Below are 24,597 nucleotides of genomic sequence, written 5' to 3'. Positions count from 1 at the left end.
TGTCTGGGGCTGTAAAGGAATGGCATTTAAGTACAAGTCAAACACTCAAATTCCAGGTGCATTCTAATGAGAAACCTGCAGGTCACAGGACCAGAATCTACAACGTACAGGTGACCTGAGGACCACAAACCTCAATGAACCGACAAGAAATGACACTGGAGGATATGGACTTTTGTGGGAGCCTTTTGAAAGGGGTGATTACTAATTCCCAGACCCAAAGCGTATGCCCGCTGTGAACTACACAGGGGCTGGTTGGGGGCATCGCTGTAACTGCTGCTGCTCTTGCAAAGATTTAACCACGCTCACTGTCTAAGCGCATGTCACCCGTGCACACCCTTTCCAAGGCAGCCACACAGCAGCGAGGAGCCCTCCCCTGAACTCACACGGATTAGAATACTGGGTTGGGGTTTTCAAGATTTGTCACAGGCATGATTGTAACACCCCTGCAAAAGCCCTGCTCATCTCTCCCCTGCCTGCCTGACCAGGAAACCAGGAAACTGGATGTGCCCGAACAGTGCTCATGTCAGGGCATAGGTGGCGAGTGGTATTTTGATTTTTAAGAGTAAGGACAGTTCAGTTACAGAAGCGAGGGAACATGGCGCTCATGTCACTCTTCTTGGCGTAAAAGTAACACTGTGAGACAACAGAAAGCTCATGATTTCAATCAAAAGATGGAACCTGTGAGCTGGTTTCATCTTTTTGTTTTTTCTGGTGGGGGGAGAAGGCAGGGAGAGAGAGAAGGAATCTTAAGCAGCCTGATGCAGGGCTCGATCCCACAAACCTGAGATCATGATCTGAGCTGAAATCAAGAGTCGGATGCTCAGCTGACTAAGCCACCCAGGTCAAGTGCCCCTGATTCATCTTTTGTTCGCTCTAGGAATTCGGTCAAATCAATTAACTGCTCTAATTCTTGTTTACTCCCCTGTAAGAAGAAAGAAACCTTACTTAGTTTCCTATTCAGCTGAGCTCAGTTGTGCAAAAATATAAACGTTACTAAACTCTACATGCATGAAAGTTGTTTCTGTTACTACAGTATTTCGTATTGAAGGAATGGTGATCACCACCAAAACCCTGAAAACGTCCACCAGATAATAACAAGAGCAGCCATTCACTTCACATTTCCCAAGAGCGTAGCCAAATTCTTTAAGTTTCCTCCACACCAACCTCTCCTAAAGAAGGCATATTATTATTCCATTTGCACTGGGCCCCACAGCCAGCAAACAGCAGAGCCAGACTTTGAACTTCAGTAGTCCAATGGGTCTGCCAGACAGTCTTTTTTTTTTTCAACTCCTCAAATGGATAGACATCAATTGCAAAGCATAAAATGAATAGTTACGGTGGAACTCTTTTATGTTTTGGGGTGTTTGTGGGGTGGTGCAGTTTTGGCTGCAGTTTCAAACAGCTGTGTGAATCACTGTAAGAGGCTGCGTGCCCAGACTCTCTCTGTCCCCTCTCCATGACGGAGCTAAGCAGCGCTGTCTCCTGGGCTCCAGTGTTGTATTTTCACCGAATTGGCAGCGGCTTACCCGGACCTGCTTGTCGGGAGGAACAGGCTGCTTGTGTCTAACGTCATCAGAAGGAACTAGCAGCTTGTCTCTAGGATGGTGCTTACACGATCTGTGCAAATTAGCTACAAAGTGAAGAACTTTTGCAAGAGGAAACATGCCCATGGTTTTAATCCACAGAAATATCTCCTCAGATTCGCCGTGCTTCCTTGTCCAAGCAAGAAGCTCAAAGGGAAGAGTCAGCTTTCACCAAAAATAAAAACCCCGATAAAAACAGTGATTTGTGAACCAGCATCTGAGACCACAGTGGGCACCCATGCTAGGCAGAGTCATTACCCCTCCCCCCTGCCTTTGGCTAGAGGGGCAAGGACATTTGTCTTTAGAGGCTCATGGGGGCCTTCAAGTGACCAGATTCAGGAAGCTTTCCTCACGGGAAAGGCCCCAACATGGACTGAGCGGTGCGAGGAGGGCAGGCACATCCCAAAGCCTCCATCCTTCCCGCAATTCTCCTGATCTCAAAGCCTTCTCAGCCACTGCCTGCTTAGAGCAGGGGGCAGTAGCTTGCAGGAAGTCCAAACTCTTCGGCCCTAGGCAAGGCCTCTGAGGCCCCTTCGGGAGGCCCTTCAGGAGACAGCCCTGCTCACCAGTGTCTCCTGTCTTCCCCACCACCACCACCATGCACTGCAGCCCTGTCCTGAGCACCTGTCACATCGTCCGGCTCAGGCAGGCACCACAGCGATCAGGTGCTGTATCAGTGAGTACTTGCATTTCCCTAAAGAGCCAGGTTCTTTTCCTTCTCCAGGTCTCAGTTCCAACTACTCTCTCTAACTGCATTGTCTTTCCCATTCCTCTAACTTCCTTTCTTTTTACAAGAATCAGCTTTAGAGCTCTGCTTGCTTGGGAATTCAATCATCTTTACCCCTCTCCCTGAGCTGAGTTCGGGATACCAATTACCAAAAAGATCCTGTATGTGATGAGGAAGAAATGAGACTGGGTCTTACTTTAACTAGCACACCTGAATTTACATTCTAAATGTGTGCTGTCCTCTTTAAAGAAGGTTTTTAGTCCACTTTAAGAGATCAGCTGAGGGGTGCCTGGGTGGCTCAGTCTGTCTTAGGCTCAGGTCATGATCTTGACGTTCGTGAGTTCAAGCCCCACATAGGGCTTTGTGCTGACAGATCAGAGCCTGGAGCTTGTTTCAAATTCTGTGTCTTCCTCTCTCTCTGCCCCTCCCCCATCCTCCCTCTCTCTCTCTCTCTCTCTCTCTCTCTCTCTCTCTCTCTCTCTCTCTCTCTCTCTCTCTCTCTCTCTCTCAAAAATAAATAAACATCAAAAAAATTTAAGAGATTTAAGAGCTGAGTTTCCAGTGTTATTAAGCCTCTTCAAAGGCTCATAAGTACATTAAATTTCCCAGAACACCATACCACTAAAGACGGCATCGTTTCTCTCACTCAGAGTTCTGAATGAGTTAAAAAGTCAGGGTCAGGAGGTAACTTGAAGATCAACTCAACCCTTCATTTTATAGGTGTGGAAACTGAGGTCCAGGGAAAGTTGAGGTCATCTCAGAGATCAAATAGGAAGTTAGTGGCAGAGTTTGGACAAGATTTCAGCTTACTTTTAAGGCAATTACACACTCAAGGCTTTAATCTTTTCTCATCTCACACTCAGAAGAAAAAGCCATCTCACACCCAGAAGAAAAAAAAACTCAGAAGTAACTTCATCCCACTATCTGCTTTGAACTGCATTCCATGCTTTGGTTTGGTGATTTTGCTTACAAATTTAAGAATAATATTATGCTGAAACTTTAAATCAAAGGTAAACTATTGTAAGAGCTACAGATGGTTTCAATATAAGACATGTTACATCAAAACATGGGGCCGCCTCCAGTGAACGAAAGCTACTTCCAAGGTTCCAACAAGTCATTAGTCCAATGTTCTTCAAACATCACTAATTCGCATATCACTATCTCAATTTTGGTCAGATATGACCACCACCTTTACTATTATCTACTTATTTCTTTTCTTTAACTCACTTTTCTTTAATTCACTTTTTTTATGTTTTTTATTTATTTTTGAGAGACAGAGAGAGACAGCACGAGCAGGGGAGGGTCGGAGAGAGAGGGAGATACAGAATCTGAAGCAGGCTCCAGGCTCTGAGCTAGCCGTCAGCACAGAGCCCGACACGGGGCTCGAACCCACTAACCGGAGATCATGACCTGAGCTGAAGTCAGTCACTTAACCGACTGAGCCACCCAGGCGCCCCTAATTCACTTTTTAAAACATAAATATCTAGGGGCGCCTGGGTGGCTCAGTCAGTTGAACATCCGACTTCAGCTCAGGTCATGATCTCACCATTCGTGAATTCAAGCCCCTTGTCGGATCTATGCTAACAGCTCGGAGCCTGGAGCCTGCTTCAGATTCTGCGTTTGCCTCTCTCTCTGCCTCTCCCCCACTCATTCTCTGTCTCTCTCAAAAATAAATAAACATTAAAAAAATATCTAAGTTAACTTCAGCCTAAGCAAAATAAATAATAAATAATCCAAAAAATCATGCATGTTGTAAGTTATACTGTTTTCCTAGCACATTTAAGATAAGTTTGTAACTATCCAAAGAAAAAAAATATTCATGGACTCCAGAAAATCACCGTGTACTACTCCCAGTATGCGTGTACTATTCTAGGAAACAGTGCTTGAACTCTAGAACAGAGCTGATTCCATCCAGAGCAAAACTATTTATTGGTATTCTCAATCAGTTTCTATTTAGTCTTCCTAATGCGCCTATTTTATCTGAAGTGCCAATCAGCAGCAGCAAATGCAGATCCCAAATGAAAGCTTATCTTTACACTAATAGCTTTTCTTATCAACTGCTAGATCACTATGCCTTCCACACTTTTGATCTGTCACTTTGTTTGAAATAATCCTCTACCCTAATGTTCTGCACTGACTATTAATAAATTATGAACAAACAGCAAAAATAATTACCCTTTCACCTAGGAAAACACTGGTGACTACGACTTAATGGTCTACCAGTGACATACGGCTTTACCCAGCATAATGGATGCAAATGTGTAACAGGATATGGGTAAGTTATTTTCACACAAGCTGTCACTTGTCACACAAATTACATGGGCTTCTTAGCTGTTTAATTCACAGACTTAAAAAAAAAAACAAATTCCACTCACAATACCTGCATCATTCCTAAGCTCCCGGGAAACCAGAACCAAGCCACAAAACCACCCAAGAATTCAAGGACATTTTCTATAGGTGTGACAACGGTGCCTGCCTGCAAGCGGTGGTCAGAGTCATGGAAGGATTCAAAAGGCTTCAAAGGAGGAGCAGGAGACCTGTGATTGTAAGCAAAGCCCAAATCTGGACACCCCAGCAGGGCAGGAATTCATCCACCGGCCGAGCGGGTCATGCATCTGCCGAGCCTGGCCAAGGTGAGGCTGGCGGGGCGCTGCTGGCGCCATACAGAGGCAATGCTAAGGTCGGCTGCTCCGCATCATCAATCTACAGGAGACAGAGCCCTCCGGACCGGTGCTTTCCATGCACATTCCTGAGGAGCAGTGACTGGGGACCACAGGCCCAGCAGCCTGTGTTGCTGGGGGCCCTGGGCCCTGAGGCTGCAGCGTTTGGCCAGCTTCAGCCCAGGGCTCTGTTACCATTTTATGAAATTAGCAGAAGCTTTGCAAACTGACCTGGTTTTATTCACAGCTCTTACTGTCTTAGAGTTGGCATAGTTTACATTTTCCCTCCTTATAATAACGGTAATTGTAACAATAGCCAATATCGATCCAGTCCTTAGCATGTTCTCTGTGTGTTAACATGTGTAGGATCACTGGGAGTTTGAGCTGGCAGGAGCCTTAGCTGTTTTCCTGGAAGGAGCCCCTAAATGAGCTTTGACACCTATTGTCTGTAAGATTTTGAGGGAGTCCTGCCTCTCCCCAGGCCTCAGCTTTCTCATCCGGTAAGGCAGTCAGAGGGATAAGAGATGATGAATAGGTTTCCAAAGGAATGCCAACTCCAAGCCAGCTGACCTGTTTGGGGCACTGTGTTGATGGGATTCTGAGCCTGCGCAGCCAAGAGCCACCATCCATTAGCAAGGTCTGCTACCACGGGCACAGGGGCAAGGAGCATGAAGCATGTCCTCCATTTGCCATCTCTGACTAAAGCATCTCTGCGGTCCCTTCCTGCTCAAGTTGGTTCGAATCCAACTGTCTCACTAAGTGCAGTTTCCTTATAAATTAAAAAAAAAAAAGTGGGGGGGAAGAAAGAATTCACTTTGGGACCTGGATGCCTCATTTCTGTCCTAGATCATGCGGCCTTTACAAATAATTGAAGCTTGGTCTCCGTTTACTCATCTACAAAGTAGACTATTTCACCTGCATGGCCATCTTGAGGATTAAGTAAAAGAGGGAAGCAAGCAGCATAGCGTCTTGCACACAGTTGATGTTCGATGAAGTAGAAGCTACTGTTGGGATTTTCGTCATCATCACCATCTTCATTAGTCTATCAACCCCAAGCTGGATTTACAACATTCTTCTGACCCATGATTTGTCATTTAAGGAACATATGCTTTCAATGAAAATTGATTACTGTAATTTTTCTTGAGAAGTAAACTTGAGCTCCTTCCCAAGGAAAAATAATTTAGACCTTTTATTATGGAAAAGTCCACAAATACAGAAAAATAGAAGATACTGTAATAAACTCCCATGGACCAATCACTAAGCTTCGAGAATTATCAAGTCACGGTTACTCTTGTTTCATCCATACCCCCACCCACTCACCCCTCTTTCAGACAGTCTGTATTTTTTAAGCAGATCCCAGACATTTCATCTGTAAATATCTCAATATCTATCTCTAAACAATAGAAACTGTTCATAAGTTTAAAAGTATTTGTTATCTGCATGAAATGACAACAGCAAGGCATATCTAGGAAATTATTTTCTCACATCTCCAATAATCCATGAAAGTCACTAATGAGTGTATGTATTAAAAATAATAATAATAAGGGGCTGGCTCATGAGGCCACGTGGGAACTGTGGAATGCATGATTTATTACAGCTACACAAAGTGAGTTATTTCATTCTTTCAGATATTTATGACACCGCTAAAACACTGAATACATCAACATCAGAATTAATCATGAATAATATTTAATTAGTGCTTGACAAGGATCAATTTGGCAACTCTTTTTGTTCTTTCTCCTTCCCCCAAATAGAAAAATAGTCATAAACTAAAGTGTTTTATTTTTTCCATCTGCTTCTGGTAAAGCGCATCCCTGAATTGCAAACTTAGCTGAGATCTGCTGAACTTTCGTATGCCCAGGTAATTAGACTCAGATGCTGTCCGGACTGGGGTGATAAATCAAGCCTGTGTATGTAAGCAGAAAACAGACTGCTCACACCAAAGCGGGCGCTGCTGTTTTCTCACGGACCTGCCCATGAGCGGACAGGCCCCATGTCTGAGCAAAGCAGAAAGAAGCTTCCGTGTACCTCCCATGTCTATGGAACCCTTCTCTCACCTCTACAACCCACAGAAAGCACTGATTAGAGGTTTAATTCTTTATTTACAAAAGAAGAAAAATCCTTGAGACACTCAAGCAGAAATTCTGCCCAAAGCTCTATTAGTAGGTACAAGCAGGCAGACGAAGGCACACACATGGCATCTTTCCAACCAGATTGTTAACATCCAAAGCACTTAGTGCCCCCAGAGAACTTCTGTGGAACCCTGCACACTTCTCAACCAGGGAGTTTTGTTCTCCTGCATAATGTTAGGAGAACTTTCAATCCATTGTTCCGTAGCAACACACGCATTGACTTATCTTTAACAGGACAGCAATATTTGTTTCCGTTGACTTGGTATTTTAAATTGGGGAGCCAAAGTCTCCCGGGTTTTTGAAGATATCTGAAAGAAAGTGTTTAATGGTTGTTTTCAATTTAGGGTAGGGGTGGTGTCATTCTAACAGATCCCCTTTTCTTTATCTCTGGCTCATATCAAGTAAAACTAGGGTTGAAATACCTACTGGAGACAACACACATCATCCCAGAAGACTTGGAGAAACGGAAAGCAGCTAACTGGGGTTAGGTCCCATGTGCCAAGCACAACACATCCTGAGGCTAACTAAAGCTTCACAACAACCCTGGGGGGCGGGATACGGTCATCAACGTACAAAGGAGCACAGAAAGCTTGTGTGGTATATGAGGTTCCCGGGTCACTGAGCTAATACGTATGAGTTAGGAGTCCAGAGTCAGGCCTTTCTGAGCCCATAGACCAGGTCTATATCATACAAACTGATCCCCTAAAATGGATCCTCCGCCTTCACAATTATAAAAACTACTATTACTGAGCACTGTGTGGTAAGTCCTTATACTCTCACTTCATTTATTCCTCCCTTGTGTTACTCTTATTCACAAATTATAGATGAAAAAAGGCTGAGAAAGGATATGAAAGGGGCCCAGCAGCACACAGGAAAATCATCTGGCTGCAGGACCCTCTCTCTTAACATTTTTCTGCATCTACCTGAAAGGCAAACTGGGACACAATATTGATTTAAAAAAATGTTAATGCTTATTTATTTTTGAAAAAGAGAGAGGAGGGAGGGTCAGGAGAGAGACACACACACAGATTCCAAAGCGGGTTCCAGGCTCTAAGCTGTCAGCATGGAGCCTGACAAGGGGCTCGAACTCAGGATCTTCAAGATCATGACCTGAACTGCAGTCTGATGCTTAACTGACTGAGCCACCCAGGCGCCCCCACAATATTGATTGTATGAGAGGTATGATACTTTGAAGTTCTGAGTTCCCAAAGATTTGTAAATACTGCTGACTGTGCGGGCAGGTGTTCAATGAATTTCACACTGTGTAAGAACATAAAAAAGTAAGAATTCTAAGCCCTCCAAAAGACAGACAGACAGACAGACACACACACACACACACACACACACACACACACACGCACAGCATATAAACACACAAACAAAAATCGGTACACACAAATGGTTGGATGATTTTCACAAGGAGAAGGAATAGTAAGAGAAGTAGCCAGAGTTCTTCATAAAAAGGTTAGGCCCTTACAAAAGACAATTGAAATGAAAATTCTATCTGGTTCTACCCTCCCTGTGCCAGATGCTGAAGTTCCCTCCTCCATGGCTTGGGAGATGAGGTCAGTGGATCGGGTTTCTGCTCCACTGACTTTTCCACATGCAACCTGATAGCTTCTGGAAACACACCAATGATTACGAGATCATTAAAGTCTGTTATTTTAATTAAAGGAGGGCCCTATGTAGAGGGGGGAGGGGGAGTAAACTTGTGAGTGGTCACCCCAAGCACCAGGTGAGAATCTACTCACCGCGGCTGCTCTCACCATCCCTTCTTCCCAGCTGGCCTCCCCATCACAGCCTGACTGGGCCCAATTCTGCTTTGCACCCACATCAAGCTGAGGCAGCCCACCTAGAGCCTCACAGGTGATATTTTCCAGATATGCCTTGAGAAGTGGAAAGTTAGTGCATTAAAGCAGTAATCACCACAAGAGCTAAGAGAGAGGCTTGAAATTCAACAGCGCTTTGAAAAAGGAAAGAAAAAAGAATGAAAGTCAAGGCTGCCAAAAAAATAAATTGGCATTGTTGTAAAATTGTGTTGCACAGCAAGAATACAAATATTATTCATGTTAAGGAAAGGGCTGACCTAAGATGTGATTTATTGGCACTTCAAATGCGGTACAGGAAGTAAACGGAAAAATTAGGGTGCAAGGTCACCGAGTAGGCAAGAGTCAACTTAAGGGTAAAGTTAAAAACTTTAAGAAGACAGCACATAGTTCAGCCTGCCCTATAAATTAAGATCTGTCCTTACTTTGAAGAAATGGGAAAAATTGAATATTAAGGTGGGTATGTTACTAAAGGCGTTTTCTTCTGAACACGCAAGAAAACAGGAATACTCACTAGAGGGTGAGAAATGCCGAAGAGCTGTTTCACGGAGAAACAGAGAGGAGGTTGCTGCCATCCGAGAATCAACCCTCTCATCAGTCAGTAATGTAAACAAACACGGGCCACAAGTAACAGGGCGTTAGAGGCACCATCCTGAGCAAGAAGGAGGAATCCAAACTGAGTTTTGTTTCTAGGGATGTGTTGCTTCGTTCTTTTATTAGCATAGCCTAAACTTGTTCGGACAGTTCCTAAACTTATCAGTGGCCAGGGAGCGACAACTGAAGCAGAAAGGGGTTTTCAACTGTGGAGCTACCGGGATTCTGTTCTCTCCAGTCATCTTGCTCTCGCGCCATTCTGTTTTAAATACAGTCAACATTAAACGCTGTCTTTTTTTTTTTAAGAGAATGTGAATGTTTCCCAAAGAACCACTAGAGGGCAGAGCTTTGTGATGTTCTGAAATTAATTGCTAAACCAGCCAAGATCTCCTAGGGGCCCGGTATTCTTCCTGGTAGAAGAAAACGAGGGCTATGCCAGGGCAAAGCTCAAGTATCGCCTGACACAGGGACGTCCAGAAGGGGGCGTTCCAAGCTGAAAGGGCTCTAGACGGAGCCCAGGCTCAGAGACACCCACCCAATCTGCCCCACATCCTGCACGCTCTCTTAAACAAACCACGCACTCCCCTCAGCACCTGGGGCTACTTTCACTGCAGTCCTTCTCTTGACCAAGCCCCTGATGTTCATTTTACTGTGATTTTATTTGCACAGAAAATACTGAGTGAGGAGCACCTGGCTGTCTCAGCTGGTGGAGCATGAGACTCTTGGTCTCAGGGTTGGGAGTTTAAGGCCCATAGCCGTGTGGAGCCTACTTTAAAAAATAAATAAATACTGGGGCGCTGAGTGGCTCAGTCAGCTACTCGTCAGACTCTTAATTTCAGCTCAGGTCATGATCTCATGGTTCTCGAATTCCAGCCCACACTGGAGCCGATTGGGATTCTCTTTCTCCCTTTCCCTCTGCCCCTCCCCCATGCGTGCGTGGTCTCTGTCTCTCTGTCTCTCTCTGTCTTTCTCTCTCCTCTCTCAAAATAAATAAACTATAAATAAATATATACATTCATGCATACATATATCCTGGGTGAAAAGAGCCAGAAAATCAAAAAAAAAATCAACTCTGGGCCTAAACCATCCCTTATTTTCAGCCCCCATTTAAAACTCTCAGTCTTCTATTGGGCTGTTAGACTGGAGCAACCAGAGTCAAAGTGGGAGGGCACATCCTTCGAGGTGCTGTGATGTAGAGAAAAGGGGACGGGAAAAATCCCCCGACCCTGAGGGCTCCCACAAAACCCAGTCCCCTTGGCCTCTAAGAGTCTTTCTCATGCTGGTAGATAGAGGAATGTCTTCGTGGGGCCCCCAAGTGCCTTCATGGCCCCTGTCCTCTGCCTGAGGCCCTGAACACAAGGGCTAGAGCTAATTATGTCATCATCACCCGCCCCTGCAGTAAGGGTCCCGTTAACCGATGGCCAGTGTGTCTAACAGAGAGAAATCTGATCTCAGCTAAGGGTGTGGGAAGAGGCAATGGGAATTCTCTCTTTCTCTCCAACTTTGAGTTAGAGTCCCAGGAATAATTACCGCCATTTCGAAAGCAGGCACCTGGGCAGCTTGTGAATTGTCTCAGTAAGGAAAGGGCTCCTAAGGAGAAAGGGTGGCCTTTTAGGCTACGCTAGGGCTCTGGAATTACCAGTGGATTTCAACAGTAATTCCGGACAGGCTCTTCTGGTTGTTAAACATTACCCCCACGCGTCACCCCCAACACACACACACACACACACACACACACACACACACACACACAGAAAACTCTCAGAGCTTTCCATCAGGGTGGAATAAGCCTTGAAATCCACGCATTCCTGGTTCTGGTGTTTACTCCCTGTATGACCCTGGGCAAATCAGTGAGACTATCAAAACTCTACTTCATTGGGAAGGCTGTGAAGATCAATGGCAAATACATGTAGAAAAGCACTTAAAAATTCAAAAGTACAATTATAATGATCCCGCCCCCATCGCACACATAAAAGCAGCCCCCAGTAAAAGGATACACCATAGGGTGTTAACGGACCACCTGGTGAGAGAACTGAAAGAAGCTTTTTTTAAAACAATAATATTTGTTACTCATCATGTCTAATCGAAATCTGGGTTTAATGACCAATACCCAAACCACGTCCAAGCTCAAGCCGCACAGCGTTTTCCTCTTTGCGGCCGCCGACGGGAATTAACACCAACCCTCCTCTAATGCTGACTGGTTTTCACTGTTGTCGCTGCTGTTTCAGGACAAGTTCTCTGCTGGGATCTGCCAAGACCGAGTAAAGCAAAGCCCTGGCAGCCCCTATGCTGTGATGGGCGGTTAGTAGCTGGCTTCTGGCGGCTGAGTGCACCCGCAGGAAGGGCGTCAGCAGGTTAGGCCACCCCGTGGCCAGGAAGGCGGAGGGCCACGTGACCACTGTGGCTACCACTGGATGAGCACACCATCAGTGCTCGGATGTCACACCTAACACAAAGCAAAGAGGGTCTTCAGAAAGAGCCCAGGGTTGTACTAGGTTTATTTAAAATTTCCTTCCCCGGGCCATCCTTAATAATTACCCAGGCAGTGGTTTCTGTAAAAGCTGGATTAGATCGTCCTGCCCTGCCTTTTAGAAGTTTCCACAACAGATGGAGGGACACAGCTTTAGAGGAAAGCCCGGCTCACATCCGTCTGTGTTCCTTATTGGCCCTGTTCTCCAAAATGCTATATGTTATCCTGAGCCTGTTTGTTTTTCTCTGTCAGAGTGGTTTATTGTGAGGGAAATGTGGTGTCAGCTGTCTCTTCCCCACCATCAAAGCTGCTTCATTAAAGTTAATAGTGTTTGACTTGCAGAGATCTCTTACGGAGGTAACCCAAGAAAGCCCCTGCTGGCTGTTATTTTTCCGGCAGTAAAGGCACCAAATGGACGCAATAACTGCATGAATCTTTTAGGAAGACGAAGAAGAAATAAAAACCTACTGCATAGCTCTATCTAGTAGCTGCTTAGTAAATGCACCTTGAATTCATGAAGCTAATGCCACTCTTCAGTGTGGGGCGGGGTGAAGACCGAAATGACCTGCATCCTGACTCGCCCATGCAGGGCTCTGTGGCCTGTGGCTTACCACTTCCCCTAGTACAAACTTCAATTTATTAATCTCAGCAGTTAGAGGGTATAGAGTATAAGGGAGAGTTGTCTCCCTTTGGACAAAAGTAATCTTGCAATGAAAGCCTCATGTACAAAGCAGATAAAAGCAAACTTTTTCTAGATAAAGGGGGAGAAACCAGAAGTCCCACCCTCTCAGCATATCTACCTCCCTCCATACCCCCTTCATCTAAAAACATCCTCAACCCTCCCCAGGGGTCCTGAGCAACCTCCGCAGCCTGCCCCTGCCCCCACACCCCAGACTTCCTGGAACATCATCTGAAATCCCCTAGCCTAGAAGGACTTATCTAAGGTCTTGTCTGCTCAGAGTCTGGAGTCTCTGATTAAGTAACTGGAGTCAAACCCCATGAGGACAGTTTCTAATTAATGTCATACCTTCACGAAAGAGCCCCTGCTCAGTGCTGCACAACACGGAACAGTTTGGGTTTGGCTTTGTTTTCTGCCTCTTGATCTTGTGATCACTGCTTTCTATTGTGTGGGGTCAAGTCTCCCTTCACCACTGGCGTGGTGGGTCTCCAGCAAGTTCCATCACCTCTGGGTCACTGTCACTTACTGCTAGTTAGTTCAGCTTCAAATGTCAACATGACTCGATTTAAATCTCCTCCCCCCCCTCCCCTGCAGGGCAGGCTGCCTCTGGGAATGTGACGCTTCAGCTGCTTCCTCGCCCAACAGGCCACCCTCTTCTCTGGCTGGAAAACCAGCAAGAGAATGGAACCCAACAGCCCCGCACCATAGTGTGCACCTGACCGCAAGAAGCTCGCGCATCCTTGCCACACCAACCAGGGCGCGTGCGGCCAGCCCCACGGCGCCCCCCACCTTCTCCAGCCCTCTCCTCTGCTCGCGAGGCCAGGGGACACATCTGCGAGGCTGCTACCCAAGCAGAAGTCCAACAGGGAACCTAATGCCAGTTTCCCCTTCTTGCAAGCAAGGAGGAATTTCTCCCCTCATGTAACTTATTGAAGGAACTACCCCCCAGCCTCTGCCTCTCCCTCGTGTAAAAGGGGGGAAATTATGAACACTGTTGCTCCAAAAGACTCCAGCCAAGAAGACTCTCTTTCTCTCTCCTTTCCCCCCACAGCCTCCATAAAAGGCCTTCAGGATGAGAGAGAAGGCTTGGGTCAATGACCAGAGGCAGGAGGGCCAAGAAAGCTGCCCCACAGTAAGGGAAGGCAGAAGGGAAAGGAGGGAGGGGAGGGCAGGGGGACGCTGTTACGGGCTCTCTTTAAGATGCTGGGTTTGCAACTACAGTTCTAGTGGCCAAATCCAATACCACAGAAAGAAATCCCACAAAACATCCTGTACACATGTAATACTAGGATATCTAGCAGACTATATTTGTAATTATACATGTGGTTCAGACTTGGATGGGTCCCAGCACGGTGCTAAACTCACAGTGTAAAACTCAGAGGAATCCCAAACCACACACTTAGGGTTTTTTTGGCCCAAGTCTCTGAGGTAGAAAATAAAACCAGAGCAAAGAGAATTACTCCTTCCTTCCTTCCTTCCTTCCTTCCTTTTTTTCCTTCCTCCCTCCCTCCCTCCCTTCCTTCCTTCTTTTAAGTCTATCTATAGAGCCTTTCCTTACACCAGACTGGTACTAGGCACTTGAGTGAGGCAATGGTAAATAAAACATATTCTCCTGGGATGCCTGGGTGGCTCAGCCAGGTAAGCATCCCACTCCTGATCTCAGCTCAAGTCATGATCTCACAGTTTGTGAGTTTGAGACCCATGTCAGGCTCTGTGCTATTCTGCTTAGGATTCTGTCTCCCTCTTTCTCTGCCCCTCCTCCACTTGCGCAGGGGTGCTCTCGCGCTCTCTCTCTCTCTCTCTCTCTCTCTCTCTCTCTCTCTCTCTCTGCCTGGACATGGTTACTCAAAAGTACAGAAATAATTTTACTTGCATAACACTTTAGCATTACTTTTCCAGAGGCTTTTATACCTAATAGTTCATCAGGACCCTTGTGTTAACCACAAGATGGCTATGATACATATAATCACTGTTTTACAACGGAGAAAATAGAAACATAGCAAGGTTAAGTGACTTGCCCAGCCACGCAGCTAGTTAAATGCGTCTGATTTCTGGTCCCAGGTTCTTTCTGTTTGACCGACCTGTACCCAACCGTATCCTGTGAGTTCCTTACAACTGCCATTACAATGACTATACATTCCAGACTTTCCGGGATCCTTTCAATTTTAAATATTCTGTTCCTTTGTCTTCCAATTTTTGCTTGTCAGACCACTTGAACTAGTTTTGAAAATATAGTCACTTATACCAATTTTAGGGTCAAAAAATATAGCTATCATGGGCTCTTTTTAGTTTAAACGGACTGAAGTTAGATTTAGACTTTATAGCATTAAGGCAATGCAAGAGTCACAGTTTTTCAATCAAATCATCCTTTGGTGTAGAAAATTACTTCACTACACACATTATTTAAGCTACTCTGAAAACTACTCTGACATTCTTTTTATTAATCTTTTTCCTGTTTCAAATCCTTCCATCAGGCGTTTCTGTCAGGCTTCTGAAGGGTCCCATATGCACACTTTCAGTGCAGAAATGTGTTCTTTTTTGGTTCACTGGAATCTTTCAGAATGTCTGGCACTGAAACAGATTGGCTTTAATTAAAAGGCTATGATTTCTGTGAATTCCCATTAAGCTAGTGAAAGAAATCTGCATTTAAAAAATACAGTTAACACATTAAGACACAGTTGTACTGAAAAATGGTTCGTGTTTTAAAAACTACTTAAGCAGATGAAACTAAACTGCCTGTATTAAAAATATGCTCATTTTTAGTAAAATCCTTCACTTCTAAATAGAGGGGTTAGTTTAGTACATATGTGCCCAATTAGCCATAAAAACTCAACTAGACATGAACCATGCAATCCACCAATCTGCCTGTTGATGTTAAAACATAGATCCTATTAACAGAAATGTAATTTAAATGGTTAAAAAGTGATAAAGTACATAACTATAATCCGATAGGGTTTGAAATATGAAACTGCTATATACCGATGACAAATCAGTTTTGAATTATGACTCCGGCAAAGTTTGAAATAGCTCAAGCATGTTAATTAGTGATCCACAAATTCAAGAACTGCGTTATATTATGTTATATGGTATATTCATTCAAAGCTCTTTTCCCATGAGCAAAAGCATATCCTCTAACATTCAGAGAGAAAAGCCATGTGGATGAATCTTTTTGAATTCTAGGTCCTGGATACCGTAGAAACACCTGACATAACTTTCCTTCATTCAACTTACTTGTCCTTAAAATGTGACCTAACTCAAGGAACAGTGCATCAGAGGACCCATAAAGTGCAGAGAAGTTCACTACTTACTGCGGAAATGCACAAAGAGCAATCCGCATAATCACTTCTTTCCACATCAGTGACCCTCAGACTATGTAGGGACACTCCCACATAGGCAGGGGAAAGCCGGTGATAACCAAGAACTGGGAGGAAGATACTGGAATCATTTATTATTAGCTTTATTAGAGATAAATGTGAGTTGATGTATCTTACTTTTTATTATAACACCCAATACATTTATGGGATAGGCTTGAGCCCATCGAGAAGATCCGGATGGCTCACCAATGAATTGGTGACCTTGTTTGAGAATCACTGCACTAGGTGCTTATAATATTAAAGGCAGGATTCCTTTGATAAACATTTTAAATAAAATAAAATAGATGATTTTGGAAGGCAAACTAAACTCTCATAATCTAATTTAACTCTCTTTTTGTAGTTTATTTATTTATTTTGAGAGAAAAACAGAGAAAGCGAGTGTGGGACGGACAGAGAGAGGAGAGAGAATCCCAAGCAGGCCCTGTGCTGTCAGCACAGAACCCCATTCAGTGCTTGAACTTACAAACCACGAGATCACAACCTGAGCTGAAACCAAGAGTTGGACGCTTAACCGACTGAGCCGCCCAGGCGTGCCAAGGGCTTATCTGTTTAACTGGCCACACAGCAGTTGCACAGCAGCCCCTTGATCATGCAATTCCTGTTATTTCCATCCTTAGAATCAGCTCCTCAGGTCTCATCCAGCCCCTGTTTGCTCTGGTTCAGCAAATTCCCTGTTTTAATATTCATTGGAAAAACCATTCTCCAAATACCATACCACCATCACAAATGTAGGAAATGGCTAGGAATAGCGTGCCCTACCAGAGGACCTGGGCTCTGTCAAAATCACCAAATGAGATGCTGAATAATGTATTCTAGCTGGTGTCCCCAAAATAACAGGTCTCTTGGAGCAACGGAAGGAAATCGGCCCGTGAACACTGGTAAATCAATCTACTTAGCTCATATATGAATCCTTGGGTATAAAGACCTCCGTTCAAAGTTCGCCAATGTTACCGGGCTTCGCATCAATAATAAACCTGCGGAATTCAAGAAACAGATCCTGTCATTACTGCCCTCCTAACTAAAATTTTCCTTTCTCCTTTCAGATTCATTTCTTCTGCCCATTTGCTGCTGCACCTCTCTAGGCCAGCCTTGTGTCTTGCCTGGACTATTGCAATAGCCTCTTGGCTGGTCCCTCCACCAAGAGCCTCTCATCTTTCACACTGCTGAAAAGTTCATCTCCTAAAAGCCTCGCTCTGACAAAATTACCCCCCTGATTAAAAACCTTGAATTATTGGTTACCAATGCCTGTCAACAGAATTAAGGTCACATTCCTTAGCCTGGGATTCAAACCACTAGCCTCTTTCCAATGTTGTTTCCCACCTCACTCCAAGCAATGTGCAAGACCCAGGCCTCTCAGTACAGGCTCTCCTGCATTTGTTCCTGCAGCTCCCCCGCATAGTACTATCCCCTGCCTCATTCCATCTGCTTGTAACCCCTCTGAGTCGAAATCCTTCCCACGTGTAAAGCCTAGAAGAGAGAAATTCCATCTTTGCTATAAAAAGTGCAAAGAGCAGTGCCTGGCTTAAAAACTCTGTAAATGTCTTCCGTTAGTATTGTCAATGCTGCTGCCACTGTGTGCACAAATGGACTAACCCCTTGCTCCTATGGGATTTTTAAAGGTAGCTCTCTTATGATATACCTAACTAATTTTTATGTCCTTCCATAGGTATTTAATTAGACATTTCATCTCCACTTATGGACTGTGAGCTTCTAAAACAGATCTTATTTCATTCACCTTTGTATCTTCCATGGCAGAATACCTTACATACATATCTTTGAAGAAAAATGTTAAATATTATATCAAGCCACAAGGGGGCATGGTTGAGCTTCTCTAACAGTGGAATCCTCTTCCAGTCAGTAATAAATTAGGCTTTAAAATTGAAAGGCTTTTTTTTTCTCCTGAAAGTCCATTGGCAAATCTGTTTAAAGTAAATATATATGCATTACATATGATTACAAATCTACTCATGTTGACAGGGAAAGATAGCTGTGATATAGTGAATTTTAAAAAGGAATAAGCACAATAGAATATATAGGATCCAATTTTCATATGACATCTAATCTTAAATATACATGAGTGAAATAAAAGTCTGGAAGAATACTCACCAAAATGTTAACAGCCGGTATCTCTGGGGTGGGAGGAGAAAAGAGAGTGGGAATATGGAGGTTTTATTTTCTATTCTGTCTCTTTCTGGATTTTTAAAATAACCAATACATATTAATTTTATAATAAAAAATGAATAAAGCCATTTACATTAGGAAATCTCAAAGCAAAGTGTTTATTTTATTTCTCTTGTTACCTCATTTCCAGTCCCATACTTGATATATTTAAATGTAAATACTTCAGGAGTTTTCTGACATATTAAAAGCAAAGAACCCCAAACGCTCATGGTACATCGTGCCCCTAGCGTCACAGTAATTTTTTATGGCACCGCTTGGATGAAAGAAATACTTAACATGTCCATTTATTAAGTGTTAAAGTCCAAACAACTTACTAAGTATTTATGTCCTAACAATTTAGTGGCCATTTGAAAGAATAATACACATAAATTGAAAAAAAATATTTTTTCATTCTTAAATGGTCACAATTACTTCTTAATGGACTGTGTACACCTATGGGGCACCGAATAACTTCTTAAACCTTGGAATCAGATTGGAAACTGCTGCTCTCATCTCCTACTCCACTCTGATTTTCATTAGGTACTCAGTTTTCATCACAGCAACCACCAAAAACCCAGCTTCACAAAGATATGACACCATTGGAAGGAATGTAGCACAATCTCATGTTAAAACTATGAACACCTCGAGCTGGTCATTCTAGGGCATCCCACAAATGTCAAGTAGAGTTGTGTTTCCCTTAAAAATTTAATATATCTCATGGCACCCTGCAGTTTACTGCAGCACCCCAAGGCATCAAGGCACACAATGCGGGAACCAGTAAATTCAAAAGATAAAACTGATTCCCTGTAAGGCTGGCAAAGGAGGAGAAACTCATTAAACTAGATTTGAAATTATTCCAACCTAATAACTCAGTCAAAACTATTGTGTCTCCTCTAAATCAAAGTCCTCAGAGAAGGAGAAAAGGGTGGTGCGGGAAGCTGGGCTGAGTTCTGGACTCTGGTGGTCTCCCTGTCCCCACCTTCCACCAAAGTCCTCTGCTGATGTCGCCCCTACTCAAAACGAAGAACCAACAGTAGTCTCCAAAGCAGGATGTTCCTGGGAAACACGCGCATTCTTTTCCATGGTTTCTAGGCCAGGATCTCAAGCCAACCTACTATTCCACCACCAACCCCACGCCCCACCCTCCAAAGCTTTAGGCTTTGCAAGGATGCAGGAAAGCGCAGCAAAGCCCCAACACTGAACTTTTAAGTGCAGAGTAAGCCCAGTAGGCTCCTGAGACCAAGCCCCCAAGTCAAGTACAGAACTGTTGCTAACCAAATCCACTCGAAGTCTGGATTTAAGAGTATTTTTTTTTCTCTCAAGTTTAATGAACTCCATTTCACATCTTGATTTAGTGAGATGGTTTGTGATTTTCTATTATCAACTCAAACATAACTAAAACAATTTCACATCTTGATTTACTGAGATGGTTTGTGGTTTTCTATTATCAACTCAAACATAATTAAAACAAACTTGAAAGGCATCTCCAATTTGGATGGAAATCCCATGCAGGGCCCACTTAAAGAAGTGAATCAAGATCACAGAGAAGTGGAAACAACACAAAGGTCCACAGGCACATAAATGGATAAGTAAGTGTGGTCTGTCCATACAATGGTGTGTTATCCAGGAAATTCTGACCCATGCTACAATATGGATGAACTTTGAAGACATTGTGCTAAGTGAAGTAAGCTAGCCACAAAAAATGATTCCACTTATATGAGGTCCTTAGAGTAGTCAAATAGACAATGCGAAAACAGAATGGTGGTCACCAGGGGAGGGAGGAATATGGAGTTACTGTTTAGTGAGGATGGGGTTTCAATTTGAGAAGATAGAAAAGTTCTGGAAACGGATGGTGGGAATCGCTGCACAATAATGTGAATGTGCTTCATGCCCCTGAATTGTATACTTTAAAGTTAAAATGGTAACTTTTACATTATGTATATAATTTCATCTTTTTTAATAACAGCGATGACTTTCCAGTAAGGGAAGTCTTTGATTTAACTGGAATCGTGTCCTTCACTGTCACTTGACCAGCTTGCAGCAGACCTAGACATGAGTCCATTTGGATGATCTGGTATAAAATGCCTACGTGATATCTCAAAACCCAAGGATCTGTTCCAAAGGAAACAATGTATAAACAAGAGCTATAGCAGAGCACCAATAATAGAGAAGTGTTTCCACCTCCCCCAGGCCTTCAGAAAAAGAGTGAAGTATTCCTAAGAAGATTCAAGGTTGCCCCACAATTTCCAAACCTTACAGGCAGGAGAGTGAAATTCTCACTCCTTTTTCTTTCAAAATTGATAATACACTTTCCCTGTGCTATAAATTAGAAGCATGACGAAATAGGACCCAGAAGAACTGCTTGAAGAGACAGGCAAATGCACACTGACTGGGTTGCAGAGCACAGTGTCCTGGGCTTGAGGCTTCCTGGATGAGGCTTCCTTCCTGTAATGCAGAGCTGAGGTTGTTAAAGATCCAAGGCACTAGGGAGGAAGGGAAGGGGTTTCTGTGGACAACCTGGGAAATGCTGTAAGATACAGTCTCTCTAAAGACTCAGAGAAGTCCCGTAGACTAGAAATCTGAGTTCCTCAAACCTTCATCCATTCATCATTTTTAAAATAGGCCTAGCTCCTCCCCCTCTCGACTTCTCTATTTTGTAAGCGGCATCCAACTTCGTATCATTAGATTTTTATTTCTCCTCTTGTCCACACATTTCATAATTCATCAAACTATAAAGTTAGCTCCGGCCATGCCTCTCCCACCAACCTTTTTTCCCTCGTCCCTTGCCATCATACTAGTTTAATCCTTATGACTATCCCAGTAGCCTCCTCCCTGGTCTTCATATCTGTTTTCTTTCCTCTTAACAGACAGTATCAGAAGAACGTTCCAGATCACGGTGCTGAGCCCGTCACAACTATGCTTAGAAACCTTCGGTGGCTGCCCATTACCAACCCCTTAGTCTGGCATGTGAGATTTCTTTCAACCTGCCCTCCTAGTGGCATCCCCCACAACAGAGAACCTATCGCTATAGTCAAGTCAACTATTTTCCATTCCCTGAATGGACCTCAAGGTTTGCTGTCACACCCTGCCTCCCTCCACCGCCAGTTGCTCATCCTCCATCAGGTTTGAGCCTCCCTCCTTTCCCCCTTGTCCTTATCCAACTTTGAAGTCCAGCTCAAATGCTGAGACTTCGTGAAATCATTGTTCTTGTCTTTGAATTCTCCCAAACATTTCGATTATAGGAATCTCAGTTCATAATCCTCTCAGCTTGGTATAGTATCATAAGTTTCAACATGGTCAACAGCACAGTTGACTCTTGAGCAGCACAGGGGTTAGGGGTTCCAGCTCCTGAACAGTCAAAATTCCAGGAAAGCTTTACCGATAACACATAAACAGTCAACAAAGTATATTTTGTTTGTTACATTACACATATGTATACGTGTGTATTATATACTGTGTTCTTACAGTAAAGCAAGAGAAAACATTATTAAAGAAGAGAAAATACATTTACAGTTCTGTACTATATTTACCAAGAAATATCCACATATATGTGAACCCACACAGTTCAAATCCCTATAGCTCAAAAGTCAACTATATATTAATGTATTACATATCGAAGGACTATAAACAACTTTGAATATCAAACTGTTCTATCATCTCTTGGTTTTCCTAAGTGTGTAACACAACGCTTCATACATAAAAGCATTTTAAAAATGTCTGTTGAATAACATTTAACACACACCATCAAATTCCAAGCCCTCAAATTCCTAAACACCATCAAATTCCAAATTCCTATACCCTTACACCAGTGATAGTCAATTTCTTTTTTTCTTTCTTGCAACCCAGACCTTTTTTCTAATGAAATCTCAGACGCAGTCCCAATATGTGTTTTATGAAGCTTTTACATGCACTCTATATACAGAGGAAAGCACATATAAGTGAATCTCATTTTATACACATTTATTTTAAATTAAAATGTATAACATTCCTTGTTATGAAGTGAACTATGAGAATAGGAGGCTGTTTCAATAAAATTTGAAGTAGAGGACCAGGAGTGGCCATTTGCAGTCAACTATTTCTGTATCTGGCTTATTTCTGTATTTCAACTTGGTTTCACATGACTCAGAAAATTCTGACATCTAAGTCACAGTGTGAAATTTTCTGTGAGGGGACATTGGCAGGATAATGAATTCCCCTTTTTTTAAGCTCTGATACAACCTGATGTATCTGGGACACATTAAGAAAGCCATACACAGGAACTAAGAACCCAGGCTCTGATTTAAATAAATCCTGGCTTTTCTATTTAACAGTGCAGACTTGGAGCACCTGGGTGGCTCAGTTGGTTAAGCATCCGACCTCAGCTCACGTCATGATCTCACATTTCATGGGTTTGAGCCTCACATCGAGCTCTGCCCTGACAGCTCAGACCCTGGAGCCTGTTTCGGATCCTGTGTTTCCCTCTCTCTCTCCCTCTCCCACTTGTGCTGTCTCTCTCTCTCTCTCAAAAATAAAAATAAATATTTTTTAAAAATTTTTAACAGTTAAGACCTTAAACAAACTATTCAGCCTCAGTTTCTTCATCTACAAACTGGAAATAATAATAATTCTTCCCTTATAAGGTTGTACAAGAATAAGATAGATTGTACAAATTAATGCTGCAATAGTCTTTTGTGTGTTAAAATGCAGTACAAGATACACTGAAGTGTGCAGTTTTAATGCTTTATATATTGAACAGTTAAGACATTTATATGTGTAAAGTATAAAGAACAGCAGTATAACGAAACCTATGTACCCATCCCGATTAAGCAAACGACAATTACTATTTAAATCCCCCATGTGCCCCTCCCTGATCCCATTCCATGCCCATTCCCCCACGAGGGAATGATTATCTTTTCCATATTTTATCTTTACTCTTTGTTTCACACTTACCCTATGACTGTGTGCCAGGTTCTGTTCTATGTACTGTCTAAAACGTCCACATCTCAACCTCCCAACAACCCCTCAAAGTGGAGAACACTGCAGGTGCACAGCGTGGCACAGGGAAGTAGGATAGCATGCTCACAGACTTTGTAAACGGAGCTGCCAGGATTTGAACCCAGGCAGTAAGTTCTTGGACACGCCCAGGCTGAAATACAGCGCTAAGGGCACTTGAACGCACACTTACTAAACACCCACCGTGTGCCAGGCACCATGCTCAGCACTGAGGAACTTAAGGAGAAATTTCTTGCTCCGCACCCAACGGTTCCCAAAACACTAGTGCCTCCCACAGCTGCCGACTGGACTCTGCCCACTGAACAGGGAGCCCCTCCCCCCTCACCAAGGCAGCTTGTAAGCCGCCCCCCCTCCCCCCGGAGGAAAGGCAAGCAGCAAGCAGGCCCGGCCACTTCACCTTGGGACAGGCCAGGGTGGTTCTCTACAACAATCAATCCCCAAGGAACCACAGGAAATTCCAAACGTTCTGCCCCCGCTCCCAGCCTCTTCCTCACCAAGGCTTCCTCTGAGAAGTGAACCACGTAGGAATCTGTAGGAATCCGCAGCCTTTGCCAGCAAGTAGGCCAGTTGCAGCCTTGTGGCCCAGCCCACAAGGAAAGACCTCAACTTGAGCGCATGTCACTCCCCTAATTATTCCCTGTGCCTGGAGTCCAACAATAACAGAGCATCTTTCATGAGCAGCTCCCACCACGAACCTTGGAGCCTCGTGCATACAGCCAAGCACTGGGAAGTGCTAAAGGGTCAGGGGGGTTGTGCAGCCAGCAGTCCCAGGCCTCTGGGGGAGAATCCCAGCCACTCTCTAGTCCAAAATCCAGCCCCAGAAATACTGCCTGAGGCCCCATCTGCCTCCAGGGCCTACTTCCTGGGGCTGGCCTGGGTCATTGTGGGTGGGGCCCCAAGAAGGGCCAATAGATCAGAAAGCAGCTGCACCCAAGCCACCAAGGGAAAAAAAGGGTGGGGGACAGGAGACTAAAGATGTTTTCTCCGCGGTCACATTTCAGCAAGTGCTCTCACGCCCACACTATACTGCAAAGATCGGGTTTTCAGTAAATTTATTCACTAAATACCAGTCCTGGCAGACTCTGGGAGTGGGGGTATGGTTCTGGGATATAACAGAAAGTAAAACAGCAGTGTCCCCTACATCACGGAGGTGAGGGGCCAGGAATAATCACATTAATAATTTCATATCGTGGTTAGGCTTTGAAAAAATCAAAACATTCTTGTCCAAGCATGTGGGTGGGCATGGAAATGGATAGAAGCTAAGATCTAAATAAGGAGGCGATGGGGCACCTAGGTGACTCAGTCGGTTAAGTGTCCGACTACGGCTCAGGTTCATGAGTTCGAGCCCCATGTCAGGCTCTGTGCTGAAAGCCAGGAACCTGCTTTGGATTCTTTGTCTC

General features: G+C 43.9%; 1 protein-coding gene across 3 annotated transcripts in view; it reads right to left on the bottom strand.

Moving 5' to 3' along the window:
• The window catches only part of LOC115306994, a 168,709-nt gene extending 144,729 nt beyond the window's left edge, over nucleotides 1-23,980 (bottom strand). Inside the window, exon 1 of one of the 3 annotated variants that reach the window (XM_029957610.1) lies at nucleotides 23,893-23,980. In XM_029957610.1, the coding sequence (XP_029813470.1) occupies nucleotides 23,893-23,909 (17 nt within the window). In that variant the 5' untranslated portion in view covers nucleotides 23,910-23,980. Of the gene's footprint in view, nucleotides 1-23,594; nucleotides 23,663-23,691; nucleotides 23,751-23,892 lie in introns of those variants that run through there. The other 2 variants (XM_029957613.1, XM_029957612.1) reach the window with 2 other exon arrangements.
• Nucleotides 23,981-24,597: the final 617 nt, after the last annotated feature.

This window comes from Suricata suricatta, chromosome 11 (genome assembly GCF_006229205.1).
Source record: "Suricata suricatta isolate VVHF042 chromosome 11, meerkat_22Aug2017_6uvM2_HiC, whole genome shotgun sequence".
Taxonomy (NCBI): Eukaryota; Metazoa; Chordata; class Mammalia; order Carnivora; family Herpestidae; genus Suricata; species Suricata suricatta.
Note: the sequence above shows the minus strand (reverse complement) of the source record. Positions and strands in the feature narration are given on the sequence as shown.